Genomic DNA, 18,781 nt, shown 5'->3' on the forward strand with positions numbered 1-18,781 from the left:
AGCATAATCAATATATATAAATTAAAGGAATAAAATTAAGAAAACAAACGCATTTAGCTCAAATTAGAGATATCTAATATCCCTAATTCCCTATGAATGTTGAAGAACTGCTCCGTTGCAAGAGGTTTGGTAAAGATGTCAGCTAGTTGCTTCTTGCTCTTCAAGTTTATGGCACTTGTGTTGTCGCACATGATAGGTATACGATCAAGCTTAATACCAAAGTCAAGAAGTTGTTGCTTGAGCCATAATATCTGCGCACAGCAGCTTCCAACAGCTACATATTCTGCCTCAGCAGTAGATAATGCAACTGATACTTGTTTCTTGCTATGCCAACTTATCAATGAATTTGAGAATAGATGACATGTTCCACTGGTGCTCTTTCTATCGGATTTGCAGCCAGCAAAATCTGAGTTAGAGAATCCTACCAAATAACACTCATTTCCCTTCGGATACCAAAGGCCATATGTAGGAGTTCCACGTAGATATCGCAGAATTCTTTTGACAGCTTTTAAGTGAGATTCCTTTGGACAAGATTGATATCTTTCTCATCTTTGTCTAGGTTAGTATTTGTTGCCATAGGTGTGTCAATCTCCTTCGCTTCACTCATTCCAAATCTTTTGAGCAGCTCCATGAGACTCATCTCAAATTCACTCTGCATAAGCTTAGAAAATTCTTTGACAAGTTTTGCATTAGTCGACCCAGATATAATATCATCCATTTGGAATAGTTTGAAGTCTTTTGAACAAGCATAGAAAAGTAAGAGGCGAATAGCTTCGAGACGTGCTACAGGAGCGTATGTCTCTTCATAATCAATACCTTCCTATTGATTGTAACCTTGAGCAACTAATCTAGCTTTGTTTCTAGTGATAACTCCGTTTTCATCAAGTTTGTTACGAAAAACCCATCTAGTACCGATTACTTGATGATCTCCCGGATGAGAGACAAAGTCCCAAACATCATTCCGTTTAAATTGGTTTAATTCTTCTTGCATGGCCATTAGCCAATGCTCATCAAGTAATGCGTCCTTCACGTTTTTCGGTTCAACTTGTGAAACAAAAGCAAAATGATGACAAAAGTTACTTATCTTGGAGCGTGTTGTCACGCCCTTTGAGATGTCCCCTATTATGTTGTCGATTGGATGATCTTTTACATTTGTCCAGGCCTTAGGAAGTTCTTCATTGTTTGAGATGCTTTCTTTTTCAACACTGTCATGAGACTCATCTTTCTCTTTCTTAGCATCTTCCTTTGCAACACTTTCACTTTCGTCTTCCTTATCTTTGACACTGTCTTCAATAGATGGGCCTGCACTATCAAAAGATATACCTACACTTCCTTTACCAAGTATAGCTCCCCGATTGTTGTCTCCATAGGTGACATACCCCTTTTTCTTTGCGTGGAACTCAACAAAGAGTGATATGTCTCCCGTCATGTGTCTTGAACATCCGCTATCAAGGAACCACAACCTTTCGGCAATGTCAAGACACTTTTCCTGCAAAATTAATTTAGAGTGGAAGGTCCCCAATCTTCATTGGGTCCTAGGTGGTGAGTACATAAATTGTTGCACTTATGCAACCATTGAAATACTCCTTTAGGAACTAAAATCCTCCTAAATTTGCATTTTTCAATGGTATGACCCTTTTTGCAACAATAATGACAGGTAATATGATGAGAATATGCTGTTTTGCTAGTTGATACTTTTGGTACAAAAGTGTATTTACTATATAATGGAGTATACGATCTTTTGAACTTATTTGGATCAACCGCAAAAGTCACTTTTGGTTGTAGAGCCTTGTCTAACTTGGCTTTTAGATCTCTTACTTCTTTTTGCCAAATGTGACATGTCTCACAACCAAACCATGATGTAGGATCTATTTCAACTTTATCCTTTTGAATGTCTAGCATAGATTGTTTTAAAGCTTCCATATCCTTTTCGGTTTTCTCAACTTTTGATTCAAGATATGAAAAGATTTTCTTATTTGAGACCAAAAGTTTGAAAGCTTTAATTGCATCTCTATGTAATTCTTCAAAAGCAAGTTTTAGTTGAGAGTGAGATACCTTATCTACGAGTTCAGGTTTAAGATGACCTACAGCTTTCTTTTTCTTGTGTTGATGAGCCATAAAACATAGGTTTGCTGATTTTTCTTCATCGCTTGATGAGCTTTCACTAGATGAATCACTTTCCCATGCTATGTAGGCTATCTTAGATTTGTTATGACCTTTGCTTTGGTTCTTCTCTTTTTCCTTCTTAAGGTATGGACAATTCGGTTTGTAGTGACCGGCTTTCCCACAATTAAAGCAAGGGCCTTTAATTTTTCCTTTGTTGTTGTCATCTTGTTTGAACTTGTTTGATTGCTTTCTATAGTTGATCAAGCCTTTGTCAGAATGTTTTGCTCCATTTTTCTTTAGATATTTGTTGTATCTTCGCACAAACAGTCCCATTTCCTCATCATCGGAGTCTTCGTCATCACTTGTATCACTATCCTTTAGCTCTTGTCTTGAGGTCTTGGAGCTTGAAGCTTTTAGAGCTATTGACTTCTTCTCTACCTCTTTCTCCATGTTCTTTTCTTTCTTTGCCCTTTTCTCATGCATGTCAAGGCATTTAAGGTGTTGTTCATGTTCCTCTAGTTTACCAAAGAGAGTGGTAATGTCTAAGGTGTTTAGATCATTTGCTTCCTTTATTGCTGTAACCTTGGGTTGCCATTCCCTGTTCAAGCATCTTAAGATTTTGTTAGTAGCAACTGCATTGGAAACAGGTCTATCAAGAGAATTTAACCGATTTTTCAGGTGAACGAATCTCTTCTGCATGTTTTCGATGGATTCACCATCTTCCATGTGGAACAGTTCGAACTCTTGAGTTAACGTATTGATCCTAGCTAGTTTGACATCATCCGTTCCCTCGTGGGCAACTTGCAATGTGTCCCACATAGCTTTAGCGGATCTACAATGGGAAACGCGATAGTATTCATCAACTCCAAGAGCTGAGATTAGAATGTTTCTCGCTTTCCAATCGTATGCATATCTCTTTTCATCTTCAGCATCCCAAGTATTTTCTGGTTTTGGAACAACTGCACCAGCTGCATTTGTCATGGTGATCTGAAAGGGACCATTGACAATAGCTGTCCATATGTTCCTATCAATTGCATTGATGTGGACACACATACAATCCTTCCAATAGCCATAGTTTTCACCGTTGAAAACTGGAGCTCTATTGTGAGCCCCTTTAGGTCCGGAAGCCATCTTTCCAATAAGTGTTTCACGTAGCACGGAATAAACCAGAGCTCTTGATGCCACTTGTTAGACGCTGGCCTGAGGATCTAGAGGGGGGGTGAATAGATCTCACAGAGTTTTTCGGAATTATTTCGAACTAAAGCGAAAGCGGTTCTGAATCGACTTGCGTCTATTCCGGACCGTTATTGCAAGGGTCGTATATGTGACAAAACCACAAGATAATTGAGATTACTGATGAAGTGATATGTTATCGAATCAATACGTTTCACAGCTGAAAATCAATTAACTTCTAAATTGACAAACTTTGGTTTGCAATGCAGTAATAATGGAATAAGCAAAAAGACAAACACTTGGTGATAATGTTCAAATTGATGATGATTCAAGATGTGGTGAATTGTGATGTTTATGCAGAACCTTAATTCACAATTTTAACACTTGAATCGTTAATCAATTTTGCAATTATGACCAAATATGAACAGAACGTAAATGAAAAGATAAAAGCGACAAGAACACGATATTTGTTCAGGCAGTTCGTCGATCGTCCTCGCTACGACTACGTCTGCCCCCAATTCCAAATTGAAATTGGGAAATCTTCCATTAATGTTGAAAGCAGTTTATACAAAGAAGAAAGAAAAGCGATAAACAATAAACCGAATTTGTCGATCCTTTGAATCTTCTTCCCCCTTAATCTTGAACCAAATCAAGGTGATCCAATAGCTTCACTTGATCCCTTTTCTGCAGTGTCTTGAATTGCCTTGAACCCTTGTTCTTCAATCTTCACACTCAGATGGATCCTCGATGAAACCTCTTGATAAAAACCCCCAAGAAACACCTATCTTGGAGGACAAAACCCTCGGATTTTATTCACCAAAAACCCCACAAATCTTCACCCACTAGGAATCTTCAATTCCGTTCCATGGACGTTATCGAACTCGATCACTAACCCTCAACGCAAGAATGATTATGTGTAATTGTGTTGGAGATGACGAAGAACGAAGATGAGAAGCCTTTGTGTATCTTTCAGTCGTTGGTGTTGCTGAATAATTAACATGGAATAATATATATAGTTGCTGGTATGTTGGAGCAGAGAAAACACATAATTTGGGAAGTTTTCAGCATATAGGTTGACCTACTTTAGTGCTTAGGTCGACCTAACAGAAGCAGAGTTGAAATTGTCCCAGTTAGGTTGACCTGTTAGGTTGGCCTAAAATCTGTTAGGTTGACCTGCTGAAGGTTTAGGTCGACCTAAAGTCAGTTAGGTTGACCTGTTGAAGGTTTAGGTCGACCTAAAGGCAGTTTTTTCCAGTTAGGTCGACCTGTTGAAGGTTTAGGTCGACCTAAAGTCAGTTGAAATGCATTTTTGTGACTTTTCTTCAGTTTAGGTCGACCTAGGAGTGTGGGTAGGTCGACCTAACAGTGACATGTGTAAATCCCTTCAGTTTAGGTCGACCTAGGAGTGTGGGTAGGTCGACCTAACAGTGACCTTGTCAGTTTTGCTGAGTTTGCTCTGGTTTTGAGTCGACCTAGGGCTTTGCTTGGTCGACCTAACAGATGCAATACCATTTTCTGAGTGATTTGAGCTTCATAATCTTCCATTGTCTTGAGTAATTCATTTATGCTTTTGTATTTGGTTGCTTGTGATGTTTGTCATGAATCAAAAACTCATTTGTGAGTGTATGCTTGTTCTTACACCTCTTACCCGTGCTCGGCATAAACGTTGTGGATGTAGAAATTGTGCAAAATTCTAAGTTTGGGGTGGTGAACCTTATACAAAAAGGGCAAGTGTGATAAAAAATGTGGAGACTCTTGAATGCTCCGAGAAAAAAAAAAGAGAAGAAAAAATATAGAATTCATAAAAACACACTTGGCCCGGCTAAATGACTTGGTTACATTTGAAACACTCGAATAATTGAGTGAAGTTAAAGAGTCAATGTTAAACGCCATCGTATTCAAATAAGCACAATGACAAGAAAGAAAATATGACTGCCGAGCCCCCAAAACCTTTGTGTATCCGTTTCCTTGTTTATCCCACCTGTCCTAAGCCCCGTTACAACCCAAAGACCTCAAAAAGTGTGTACAAAGTGTTTGTGTATGAAAGTAGAATTTGTTCAAATTTAAAAGTTGATATTGCATATTGTGATTTATGAGTGAATTGCTTTTAACCGTGAGAGACTTGGTGAGAAGTGTGAAAAAGCTTACAGGTGAAGGAGAATTTTAATGTGAAAGTGGAGCAGAAAATTCGGGGCGTAAAAGCTAGCACGATTGACTGGAAGGGTGGAAGTCGAGTTGTGAAAAACACGGTTGTATTGTGGAAGCATAAATTTAGGGGTGAGCTTTGTTTGATGTCTCAGGCATTGCTTGAGGACAAGCAACAAGCTAAGTTTGGGGTTGTGATCGGTCACCAAATTTCACTTATACTCCGCAAATTATTTGGTAAAAATCGGTCATTTCGGTAACACTGTGAATGGTTTGTTCTTTATTTTAAGTAGTTCTTTCATGTTTTGTTAATCTAATTGTTAGTGGTAATTTTTAGTTGAATAGTTACTTTTGATCACTTTGTTGGTAGTTATTGGTTATTTCAGGTGTAAGGAAGAATCGCCGAAAAAATGGGACGAGAACAGAAGAAAACGAAGCCAAAAAGGCAAAGAAAGTAGCTGACGCGGGCGCCAGTGTCGTGGGACATGGCCATGTCAGTTGAAAAAGGAAAAAATGCTGTTGGGAGCCAACAGAGGCTGACACGGGCGCCAGTGTCGTGGGACACGGCCGTGTCAGCTGATACATGGAAAAAATGCTGTTTGAAGAGAAACCAGAGGCTGACACGGGCGCCAGTGTCGTGGGACACGGCCGTGTCAGCTGTTGCGGCCAGAAATTGTTTTTTTTAGCTGTTTCATTATTTCAAGTCTCATTAAGGGCGTTTTCGACTTTTTACATGAATGGAATGTAACCTAACACTACTTAGTCCTTGTTTGAAAGTTTTTTGGATTATCTTGGATCATATTGAAGAATTCTACGGTGAAGAAGAGAAGCTGACAAGGGTTTCGGAGAACGGAGATTTTCAACGGCAATCGCAATTGAAGATCAAAGCTTTCCCTAATTTTTGTAATGTTTATCATCTCTATTTTTAATTCTTCGAATATTACTATGAGTAGCTAAACCCCCCAATGCTAGGGGGTGTCCCTTAATTGCCATTGTTATGAACTAATTTTCTATCAATTTATGTTATTCAAGTTTTAATGAGTTTATCTTCATTGTGCAAAGTTTTTAATGCCTTTTCTATCGGACAAATAGTTTTCTCATTTACGGTTGAGGTTTAGGTCGGACAAACCACTCAACGCATTTTGCACAATAGTACTTCGGTAAAAATTGCTTAGGAATGAGGATTTAACCATAGTAACCGTTTAATTCTTGATATTCATTATTATAGCACTTGTTGTTATCTTTAATAGCTAAGGAATTAGGATTAAAGATAAACACCAAAGGTTTTCCGTTAAGGAATTAAGGAAAACAACTCTTGAGATTCGGTAGTAGCTCATTATAACTATAGTTCATAAATTGGGGAATAAAGTTCATTGTGCGGCAATTTAAACACCTAACCTAGCATACTTTCTCATATTTTCAAGAACCGTTATTTTACTTTTGCTTTCATTAGTTATAATTAATATAATTTCTCTACAAACAAACAAATCCCATGATATTTTGTTCAATTGAATAATTGTGAAACTTATATTTCCTACGCAGTCCGCAAGTTCGATACTGGGTATAAACTTCTTTTTAAAACTACATCAGTGAAAAATAGTACACTTGCTAATTTTCCGATCAGTTGTACATCCCCATTAACGGCCTTACCTGTTATCGGAAGGCCTGACAACATGTACACATCTTCCAGGGTTATTGTGCATTCCCTGGTTGGATGATGGAACGTGTGAGTCTCTGGCCTCCATTGTTCTAACAAGGCCAGCACAAATTTTAGATCTATGGCTGATCATGTGATGCTGATGATGTGTCTGAAACCAACCCTTTGTAAATATGGTATTATAAATTCATCAGGAGCGACGACAGCGTGACTATGGGTACGGAATCGGGCAACGTCCTGAAAAAATTAACACAAGATTAATATGTAGTTATAATAAAATAGAATGATAAGCATAACTAAAAAACTTACATATGTTTCGATGTTTTCCTTCGTCCCTCGGTGCTTGTTTCCCATTGTTAAGAGAGACATACTTGGTATTTGCATATTGAAAATATTTAAGAAGCAAGATGAAACGAAATTTGGAGACTGGAAATTTGTGTTGCTAATGAGAAAGATGAGGAGAGATTGCAAGTATATATAATGAGAAAGATGAAATGGTAACATGCTGCATGCTGGACATATCACAACATGTAGTAGTGTTAGGTGTTGCTTATGTAGACTAGAGTGGCATGCATGCAGTGTAGGTTTAGGTGACAGGATAGGGTGGCATGCATGCAGTATAGGTCACAGGATTCCATTTAGATGCATGCATGTTACAGACTAGGGTTTAGACGCATGCATGTATACAATCTTCTAGTTCAGACGCATGCGTGATAGCTGTATGGGACTGCATGGGAGAAAAGGACAAATCTTGACATGTGTACATATGCGCCATTTGAAATGGCGCATTCACTTTAGTTTTACACATTTGCGCCATTTGAAATGGCGCCTTCCAGGAAAGGTTATTTGAAAATTAGGGTTCCCGTTTTGTCCTGTAGTGAAGCTATCTTGATGTCCCATACTGTCTGTGTGTGTTTTGGACAGTCAGATATGCATGCTTTCGTCTAGTCCCGTCATTTTTGAATCTTCAGAGCAGGCATTGATCAGTGTGCTTGCATTTATCATAAATTTTTCAAATTAGGCGTGTCTGTAAATAGCAGGCAACAATGTCTCGCATTAGGGTCTCCTTAGTCACCCAATCCTTCTATAAATTACGGTTTTCTATTGATGAAATACTACACACAAACACAACAATGTCTCGCATTAGGCCAGAAGGATTGCACCGGAAATCAGAGCCCCGACCACCAATGAAGCGTCTCGATTATGAACCAGAGTATCGCAGAAGGGACGGGCATGTCATATTCTCTCCCGTCAAATCCCCCATACCGGTTATGTTTTGGAATATCAATTCCGTGGACCAACTCAAGAGGAATATCCTGAGGTTTTTAGATGGGGAGTACAAACCTGGCGAAGAGATTAGAAGTATCAAAAGCTTAGAACAAGGGGTGGTGTTGTGATCGGAGAAAGGGAACATTGGTAGGAGAATGTGGAATACGACATTGATTGCACTCGAATGATGCATGGAACAGATGACATTGTTTTAACCGTTGTAATTTCTTAGATGTTATAGTTTACTTAATTTCTGTTACGAACTTTAAATGTATCTTTCAATCAAATGCTCATTGCATATTGACACTTTCAATGAATGGATGTTTTATCGTTACAACATTATTAATAATGAAGAACACTAAAAATAATAAATAAATTAAAATAAATTATTAAAAATTAATAACATTATTTCCCGCCAAAAAAAAAATTTGTACTATATTTTCCCTCCAAAAAAATTGGTAGAAGGGGTTTGATCTTCTATAAATAGAGGTGTGTGTGAAGGTTAAATTATAAATTCTTTTTTTGTTCTAACTTCCAATAGTTACTAATCATGTCTGTTTGGGCTGTAGTGTTTTTTGAGGAAGGTAATCACATGAGGGTATGTCTCAACCCGCATTGGGATTTTAGTAGAATTGTGAGAGCCATCAACGCTGGGTTTCGACAACTTGATGGTCCTACCCGCAAAGTTAAAAAAATAGATTATCATTGTCCATACATAACCTTGACGGATGCAAGCCCAGAAGGCACCTACATGTATTATTGGGATCGTGTGCAAAATGATGTGGATATGGATCTAATGTTTTGGACATACAGTGGAGAAGTTAATCGAGGCGTTCAAGATCCACTTGTTCTAGCAATTATAGTTGAGTAGTTTAGATGGTGTATGTTGAGTGAGTCCTGATATGATGTAATTGTGTTTGAAGTATGTATATCGGTGTTATGTTTATTGTGTTTCAATCTAATTTTAAATCGTTGTGTTGTTGTAATCTAATTTTAAATCCTTGTGTTGTTGCAAACGTTATTATGATGTAACTAGAAGTTGGATAATTTAATTAAAGTTGTCATGGTTGTTGCAAACGTTATTTAGGTAAACAGACATTGATCAGTGTGCTTTCGTCTAGTCCCATCATGTTTGAATCTTCAGAACATACATTGATCAATGTGCGTTCGTATTGTCCCATCATGTTGGAATCTTCAAAACAGACATTGATCAGTGTGTTTGACTGTAGGCGTGTTGATAAACAATATGCAATAGTAATATCTTATGCTACTTAAGAATGCCAATATCTCTTTATAATCCACCACACACAGCCAAACACTTATCCAAAATATTGGCATCCCCACCCCAATACGTAGTCAATGCCCGTCTAAACAGTGAGGCATACATATGTGAAAGAGCTGGTTTTCTGATGAGAAACACTTACATTTTCATTAAGCAAAAAAGCTAATTTTAAATACTTCCATAAGAGATTAGAGGCAAATATTGCAATGGGTCATATTGCACAAATTTTCTACCAATATCCTTTTATCCGTGACAACAACCCGGTTAAGTTTTACCAGATTGAGGTTCAAAATGACGAAGAACTCCATAATATGTTAGCTAACCACGAATATTCTGGGTACGAATGCATCCAGCTATATGTTACCATACAGGTCGATACACAACAATCACTTGTTTTTCAATCACAAGTTATTGACCCACCCGTCGACGAGCAAGTAGAGGTGGATGTTATAGACGAAGAAGAAGATGAACAGGAAACTAAAGTTGACGACATAGTCAATGAAGAATCTGAAGACGAGCAGGACATATCCGTGCCTTCAAATCATATGTACAAACCTCCTGCACATATGACTAACTTGAACTTACAAGTCGACGAACCTTCATCCGATATCTTCTTCAACCCATACATACAAAGTGATGAAGCGTTAAAGATCAGAGATAAGTTTCCTTTTAAGGAGGCATGTCTGAGAACTATTAAAAAATGGCACATGGCACATAATGTTGATTTTGAAGTGGCCCGCTCGAACCTAGAAAGGTATATAATCATTTGTAAAAACCCTGATTGTGCATTCAGACTGTGTGCTTCGTATAGGAAGAGAAGTGATGCTTGGGTCATAGGGTCGATTTCACAACAACACACATGTGTCAACTCCAACATGTCCCAAGATCATACGAAGCTTAGTTATGATCTTATCTGTCAGGAGATCTTGCGTCTTATCAATTGTGACCCATCTCTGAAGGTGAAAATGATTATCTCGCATATCACTACATCATACAACTACACTCCATCCTACAGAAAGGGTTAGATAGCAAAAATAAAGGCTATTGAAATTGTGTACGCCAATTGGGAGGATTCATACAAAATTCTTCCACGTTATCTAACTGCACTTCAAACATATTCTCCTGACACCGTTTCTATTCTAGAGACATTGCCAGCGCATGCCCCGGATGGAACCCGTGTCCAAGGAAATGGAATATTCCATCGCCTTTTTTGGGCTTTCCAACCTTGCATACGAGGGTTTTCATATTATAAACCGATACTACAAATCGATGGAACTTGGTTATATGGTAAATATAAAGGAACCATGTTGATGGCTGTTGCACAAGATGGAAACAGCAATATATTTCCAGTAGCATTCGCAATAGGGCAACGTGAAACTGCCGCGAGTTGGAGTTTCTTTCTAAGGAATCTCCGAGAATATGTTGCTCCTCAACCTGATCTTTGTTTAATCTCTGATAGACATGCTTCCATTGAAAGTGCTTACAAAAATCCAACAAACAGATGGCTACACCCACCATCAACACATGTATACTGTATTCGCCATATTGCCCAGAATTTCATGCAGGAGATTAAGGATAGGCACCTCCGGAAAACACTAGTCAATGCAGGATATGTATTAACTCAACCTACATTCCAACATTATCGGAGTGAAATTATATTGTCAAATCCGAATGTGGGAAGTTGGATTGATAACCTTTCCAGGGAGAAATGGACCAGGGCTTACGACAACGGCGTGCGATGGGGCCACATGACAACAAATCTAGTAGAATCCACGAATGGTGTTTTTAAGGGCATTCGAAACCTTCCTATCACTGCACTAGTGGAGAAAACCTACTTTAGGATTGCTTCGCTATTCTCAACAAGAGGTAAGAGGTGGAGTGCTGTTAGAGAATCGGGTCAACTGTTCAGTGAGAGTTGCATGAAATTTATGAAGAACAATCAGCGAAGGCCAACAGTCATCATGTAACTGCTTTCGATCGATTCAACCGCACCTTCAGTGTTCGAGAAACAATTGAGCACAATGAAGGATTTCCGAGACAACAATATCAGGTTCTACTAAATGATCATTGGTGCGATTGTGGAAAGTTTGAAGCATTTCGTATGCCTTGCTCACATGTCATAGCAGCATGTGCATTTTCACACCGAGACGCATTATCACTACTATCTCCAATTTACAAGGCTGAGACATTGCTCCAGGTATATAGAGTGGCATTTCCAGTGGTAGCAAAGAAGGATTTTTGGCCTAAGTATGATGGGGAGGTAATTTGGCATAACGATACGATGCGACGAAAGAAAAAGGGTCGCCCCAATAGTACTCGTATTTGAACCGAAATGGACGTGCATGACGAAATGGAAAGAAAATGTTGCATTTGTCGTCAACTAGGGCACAATAAAAAGAAATGTCCTAGTCGTGGAATAACCTCATCGCATGCTTAATAAACTTTGTAACATATTTTTAATCAATGAACTTTACTTTATTAAGCGGCAGAATCGACAACACAAATATTAAATAACATAATTAGGGTTAGTGAAAATTTTACAAAATCGGGATATCGGACAATTTTACGAAAATCGAAGACCGAAATCGAAAACTTTGCGCGAAAGGAAATGAAATGGGGTATTTTAAAAAAAAACCTAACACATAAGAGCCATTTGAAATGACTTCTATGTGTAAACAACAACACATTTGCGCCATTTGGAATGGCTTACCTAAACTTCATCCACCAATGCGACAAATGGTATGGCGCATACACCTCATGTTTATATAAATGCGCCATTTGGTTTGGCGCATACTCCAGGGTGTGCTGCCAAACCTAGACACTTTGGTAAATTTTCAGAAAAATTGGTTTTTTTGGTATTTTTTTTAAACCTAGATATTCAAATTTTTTCCCGATATAATTTGTGAATATTTCATAGATATTCATCATTCAATTAAATACTATTATTCAATGTCATATTCTTTTTTAATATTATTTTATTTTAAAATAAATTAAGATTTTAAAATTAATTTTTACTAAAGGTACAAGTAACAAGCCAAAACTCATGGGTATCCAATAATTTAACTTCATAGTCTAAGTGATAAACTATTAAGAAAATTTTAAAGTTATTACATATAAATTGATTTATTTTTATGGAGAAAATGTTAAGTAAGTTGTATCGAAAGTTGATGGTACATTCTGGTCACTTATCAATTGGTACAGTTTTTAGAAAGATTTATTTTGAGTACATTTAATTCTAGATTTGTTTTAGAAAGATTTATTTTGTTCAACAGACTACTTTATTGATTTAAAAATATTTTGATTGAAAAAAATTAATTATCTGAACTTATTTGAAAATATTTAATAGATTTATTTTGATTAAAAGATTTAGTTTGTTGAAAATTTAATATGGTTTGAAGTTGTTTGTGCACTAATTAGCTTTTTCGCTAGATCGTCATCTCTATATAAAAATTTTGTTTGCGTTGTGGCAGACAAACACTTAACTAGATTATTTACGCATTTGAGAATTTCGCTATTTGTGTTTTGTAGTGTGACTTGCTTGTATAAAACTCTATCCTTTGTTATAGTTTTCTACTTAAGAAAAATAGAGTTTTTGGTTTATATTTGTCAAATTTATCAAACCATAATCTTTGATTCTTACAAATACTAGGGAGAACGTCGCTTACAAATACTACGGAGAATGTTTGAGTGAAAGTGGGGATAGTTTAAATTCAGGGGGGTTTGAGTTGAAATTTATAGGTAGTATTATAATTAGTCACGTCCTAATGATTATTGACTAATTATTATTAGTGAATTTTATTTTCCACTGGGCTACAACCCTCTAGATGTTTGTTACAATTGCATCAAATCGAGTTATCAATTCTTTGTGTCTTTATTTATTTTATGTTTTATTATTAATCAATTAATTCAAATCATCTTGTTTCCTAAATTGTTCCAACATTGTGTGTGGCATCTTGTTACTAATCAAACATAATGTTATTTGGCATCAGAGCTGACACCCTGTTCTAGTTGGGTGTGTTTCTATGTATCCAACATTTTCTGCTTAATTTGAACGATACCGAGGAAAGAGGATATGTTAATTGTCTACTGATCCTTGACAATACTAATTATGACTACTTGAATGCTCGCATGGTTACCTTTCTTTAGTCTATGCATAACGAAACTTGGAAATATGTCATCAATTGAAGGTCCCCTCCTACGTTCATAGTTGATGATGATTATGAATCCATAAAATTGTCAAGGATTTGACACCTCCAAAAATGAAGATGCTTTTGGAAATTCTCGTGCCCTTAATGCTATTTAGAATGAAGTTGACAAAAACATCTTCAAGATCATAAGCACCTTGAAGTAGCTCACGAGGGAATTTCCAAAGTTTGGATGCCAAGACTTTAACTGGTCACCACTAAATTTGAAAATTTTAAGATGCTTAAGGATGAAACTATTTCTGAATTCAATGTTCTCCTATATGACATAACTAATAATTCCTTTGCTCTTTGTGAAAATATGTCGGATGAAAAGCTTGTGAGAAAGATTCTAAAATATTTTTTAAAGAGGATTCACATGATGGTAACAACCATTGAGGAAGCAAAAAAATTCTCCACGATGAAAATTGATGAAATGATTAACTCTTTTCTCACCTTTAAGATTGTCATTAATGGCAATCCAGGAAGATTAAATGAGTAGACTTTAAAGCCAATAATGCAGATAATGAAGACAAAGAATCCCAAGATATTAATGAAAATATTAGTGAATATATTTTTATGCTTTGCTAAGAATTTTTGAAAGGTCGTGAGAAGATTTGATAGAGGACCAAGGAACAATGTCTCATACCATGCGAAAGACCATCAACAACAAAATCCAAACAGTGGTAATTTTTCAGCCTCGAGCAAATGATTTTGAAAGATAAAACTCTAGCTATTCCAATAGATCCAAAGGAATCCAATGTCGTGAATATGAAGGGTTTGGATATTTCCAAGTTAAATTTCCAAATTTTCTAAGAAAGGAACGAAAAATATAAAATGTTACCTTTTTGGATGATGAGTCTGATGAAGAAAGTAAGTCTGATCAAACAAACAATGTTATGGCTTTTACTACTCGCTTCAAAGCTATTTATAATACTGAGTTAGTTATGCTAATATATTTTATATTAATAATGGGAATGCAAGTAATAAAGATGAGGTTTCAAATGGTGTACTTTCTAAAGGATATTGAAATTCTGGTATCAAATATGTGATGTCGAATGAGATATCACGATACAATATCTGAGAACTTTAACAGTTATGAACAAGTATGATAGCAGCAGTTATAATAATCATGCAGAAAGTAAAGAACACAGTGATATGTTTACCCAGTTTAAAACAATCCTTCCTACTCTGGGGGCTACCAAGCCAGAGATGAAATCAATATACGATAGTATCAATTCGAAGCTAAACAGTCTCATTTTACACTTCTCACTCAATCACTACCCTTCCTATGACTTATACCTAAGACTCACATAGGTATGAGGCCCTCCTCAAATCCCCTCAATCACAATCCCCTGTGACAAAATAAAAGAACAAAGAAAATTGGAAGACACTCTTCCAAGACAGCCACTCCTCGATGCTTAAAATCTTACAAGGATGAAATACTCTCCTTCCTTAAAAGCTTCGGAGATCAAACAACATTCAACACCTACAGGTTTGTGAATGTACACATATGGAACACACTGAAAAATAAAGATTCCTAAAACCCTCAAACATATAATATCGGTTCCACCTAAAACTAGGTTACAACCCTTCTATTTATAGATACATCTTTGTTTGGACTGGGCTTCAAATTGCAGCAATGAGGCTTCCAAAAATTTGCTACTTGATCTCTAAGAAAATAGGTCTTCAATCCAATCTTTCCTATATTGTCTCCAATAATAGAAAGCGTGGAAATCGTCTGATTAAATCTATCTTGGAAAAAATATCAACTAATTGATTTTCCCAAATATTCTGAGCTGAAACATGAGATTCTTGTAGCAAATAAAATTGCCTGATTCACTTGCCAGATCAGCTTCTGCAGTCAGGATGTCATGCCAAAATGTCATGACATCTTGTTCGACATGTTGAAGTCTGAATGCTAAGTCCTCTTGCATCTCTTCCAACATGATCTTCCTCAGTATGGTTTAGCAAAATGCATGCCAACCATCAGAGAACCTTCAATCTCCCCCTTTTGCACATTTTGGCTAAAACAACCAAATAAAATATGTCAACAGAAATACAGCTGCGGAAAAAAATAGGTGGGGATAGCAGCTCCCCCTCAAAATCATATCCATCAGAAAGAAACCATATCAGTTATAGCAGCAGCTAGAAGCTCCCCCTTAAACCATCCATCAGAGCCAGCAGTGAAAAACTCATTCTCCCCCTCAGTACAAGCACCTCCTCTATACTTAACTTCTACTCCCCCTTTTTAGCCACAAAGTAACAAAGGTAGTAAAACTAAGCAAGATACCTGTTCATCATCATTTTTTTTTGGAAAACTAAATAAAATATCCTGGGAATTTCATCCTTACAAAAAATAAAGATAAGAAAAATAAAATGAAGAACTAAATAAAATCACATGACCAGCAGTCATGCACCAGCAACCACAGTAGAAGTTCCATTGTCTCCAGCTCTTCTACTCGCGGCTCATGAAATACATGCTATCCTTCTCTATGAAAGCATAGCCCAAGCTTTCCTCTCAAATTTTAAAATTGATTTGCGTCCAAGGATTTAGTAAATATGTCAGTCAGTTGCCTCTCAGTCGTTACATGCTCTAGAGTAACAACCTTGTCTTCAACCAGCTCTCTTATGAAGTGATGCCCAATATCAATATGCTTGGTCCTGCTATGTTGGATAGGATTTTTTGATATATTAATGGCACTCAAGTTGTCAGAGAATAATGTCATAACATCTTGCTTGACATTATATTTAGTTAGCATTTGTTTCATCCAGACCAGTTGGGAACAACTTCTTCCTGCAGCAATATATTCAGCCTCAACCGTAGACAGAGACACATAATTTTGTTTCTTGCTGAACCAGGATATTAAATTGTTTCCTAGAAAGAAACATCCTCCTGAAGTGCTCTTCCTATCGTCAGCACTTCCTGCCCAATCAGCATCACAATATCCAGTTAATGCAGATCTAGATCCATGAGTGTACAACATACCATAGTCACTTGTTCCATTCACTTACTTTAGAATCCTCTTCACCTGATTAATATGGCTAACTTTGAGATCAGCTTGATATCTAGCACATACCCCTACAGCAAAGGCTATGTCAGCTCTACTGGCTGTGAGATATAGTAGACTTCATATCATGCTTCTGTACAGACATTGATCCACACTAACACCTTTCTCGTCCTTAGACAACTTTAAATTAGTAGGATCTGGTGTTCTCTTGTGACTTGCATTCTCCATTCCAAATTTCTTCACAATATTCTTGGCATATTTGCTTTGAGAAAGAAATTAAAGATGGAGTCTTCCATCTGTTTGATTTGAAGACCAAGGAAGTAGGTTAGTTCGCCAATAAGACTCATCTCAAATTCTGATTGCATCTGCTTTACAAAGAGTTGAACCATTTTGTTTGACATTCCTCCAAACTTAATGTCATCAACATAGATTTGAGAAATCGTAATGTCTCCTTCAACTTCCTTAACAAAGAGATTTTTATCAATACCACCCTTCCTGTAACCATTTCCACTAAGAAACTCTGTCAATCTTTCATATCATGCTCTAGGAGTGTGTTTTAACCCATACAGAGCTTTCTTCAATCTATACACATGGTTCGGGAAACTTGGATCTACGAATCCTTTTGGTTGTTCTACATAAACTTCCTCATGTAGATAGCCATTCAGGGATGCACTCTTTACGTCCATTTGGAATATTTTAAACTTAAGAATACATGCTACTTCTAAGATTAATCTGATTGATTCAAGTCTAGCCACATGTGCAAAAGTTTCATCAAAGTTAATACCTTTGATTTGTGTGTACCTTTGAGCAACTAGTCTTGCTTTATTCCTGGTTACCACACCTTTATCATTAGATTTATTCTTGCACACCCATTTATTTCCAATGACATTTGTTCCTTCTGGACGAGGAACCAAATCCCAAACTTCATTCCTTTTAAATTGTTCTAGCTCTTCCTGCATTTCATTGATCTAGAACCCATCAGTCAATGCCTCTTTAGCATTCTTGGGTTCAATCTTAGACATAAACCAAGCATTTGATATGATTCCCCTCGATCTAGTGGTAACTCCTTGATTAGGATTTCCTATAATAAGATCTTTGGGATGATCCTTTTGAATTATGGTGGAAAGTCCCTTGTTGGTTTGATCTAACTCAGGTTCATCTTCAACCGGAGTAGGTTCAGAATCTTTGTCAGATTGAATAGGATCAGCCGCTCTTTTTGACTGAATAGGCTCAGTACTTTGGTCAGTAGATTTTGTAGGAGCTTCATTTCCTAATGTTTCAACATCTTCCAGGACATCATCCATTTCATTCCACCCTTTATCATCAATCACCACGTTTATGGACTCTATCACCGCCTCCTAGAGTTAAAAACCCTATAGGCTCTGTTGTTCAAGGAGTAGCCCAGAAATATCCCCTCATTACTCTTGGGATTCAATTTTCTTCTTTGCTCACGATCGGCCAAAATGTAGCACTTACTTCCAAATACATGAAAGTATTTGACAGTGGGTTTTCTACCCTTCCAAACCTCATACAAGGTATTGGCAGTTCCTTTTCTCAATGTGACTATGTTATGAATATAATAAGCAGTGCTCATAGCTTCTGCCTAAAAATGATAGGGAAATTTCTTTGCATGAATCATAGCTCTAGCTAATTCTTGTAAAGTTCTATTCTTGCATTCAACGATCCCGTTTTATTGAGGTGTAATGGAAGAAGAGAACTCATGGATGATTCCTTCAGAAGAGCAAAAATTAGAAAATCTGTTGTTCCCAAATTCCCTTCCATGATCACTTCTGAATCTAATGACATTGCTCCCATTTTCTCTTTGAAGTCTTTAACATAAATCCTTGAAAGCATTAAAGACTTCTGACTTATCTCTTAAGAAACTGATCCAGGTGTATCTGGAGTAGTCATCGACAATCACATATGCATATTTCTTTCCACCAAGACTTTCGATATG

General features: G+C 36.9%; 1 protein-coding gene across 1 annotated transcript; it reads left to right on the top strand.

The window, feature by feature from the left end:
• The first annotated feature begins 10,936 nt into the window (after positions 1-10,936).
• Positions 10,937-16,789, top strand: LOC131613257 (uncharacterized). The gene is made up of 3 exons (XM_058884944.1): positions 10,937-11,498; positions 11,567-11,892; positions 16,676-16,789. The coding sequence occupies exons 1-3, from the start codon at positions 10,937-10,939 to the stop codon at positions 16,787-16,789; spliced, it is 1,002 nt and encodes a 333-aa protein (XP_058740927.1).
• The last annotated feature ends 1,992 nt before the right edge of the window (positions 16,790-18,781 follow it).

The sequence above is a fragment of the Vicia villosa genome, linkage group LG6, assembly GCF_029867415.1.
Source record: "Vicia villosa cultivar HV-30 ecotype Madison, WI linkage group LG6, Vvil1.0, whole genome shotgun sequence".
NCBI lineage: Eukaryota > Viridiplantae > Streptophyta > Magnoliopsida > Fabales > Fabaceae > Vicia > Vicia villosa.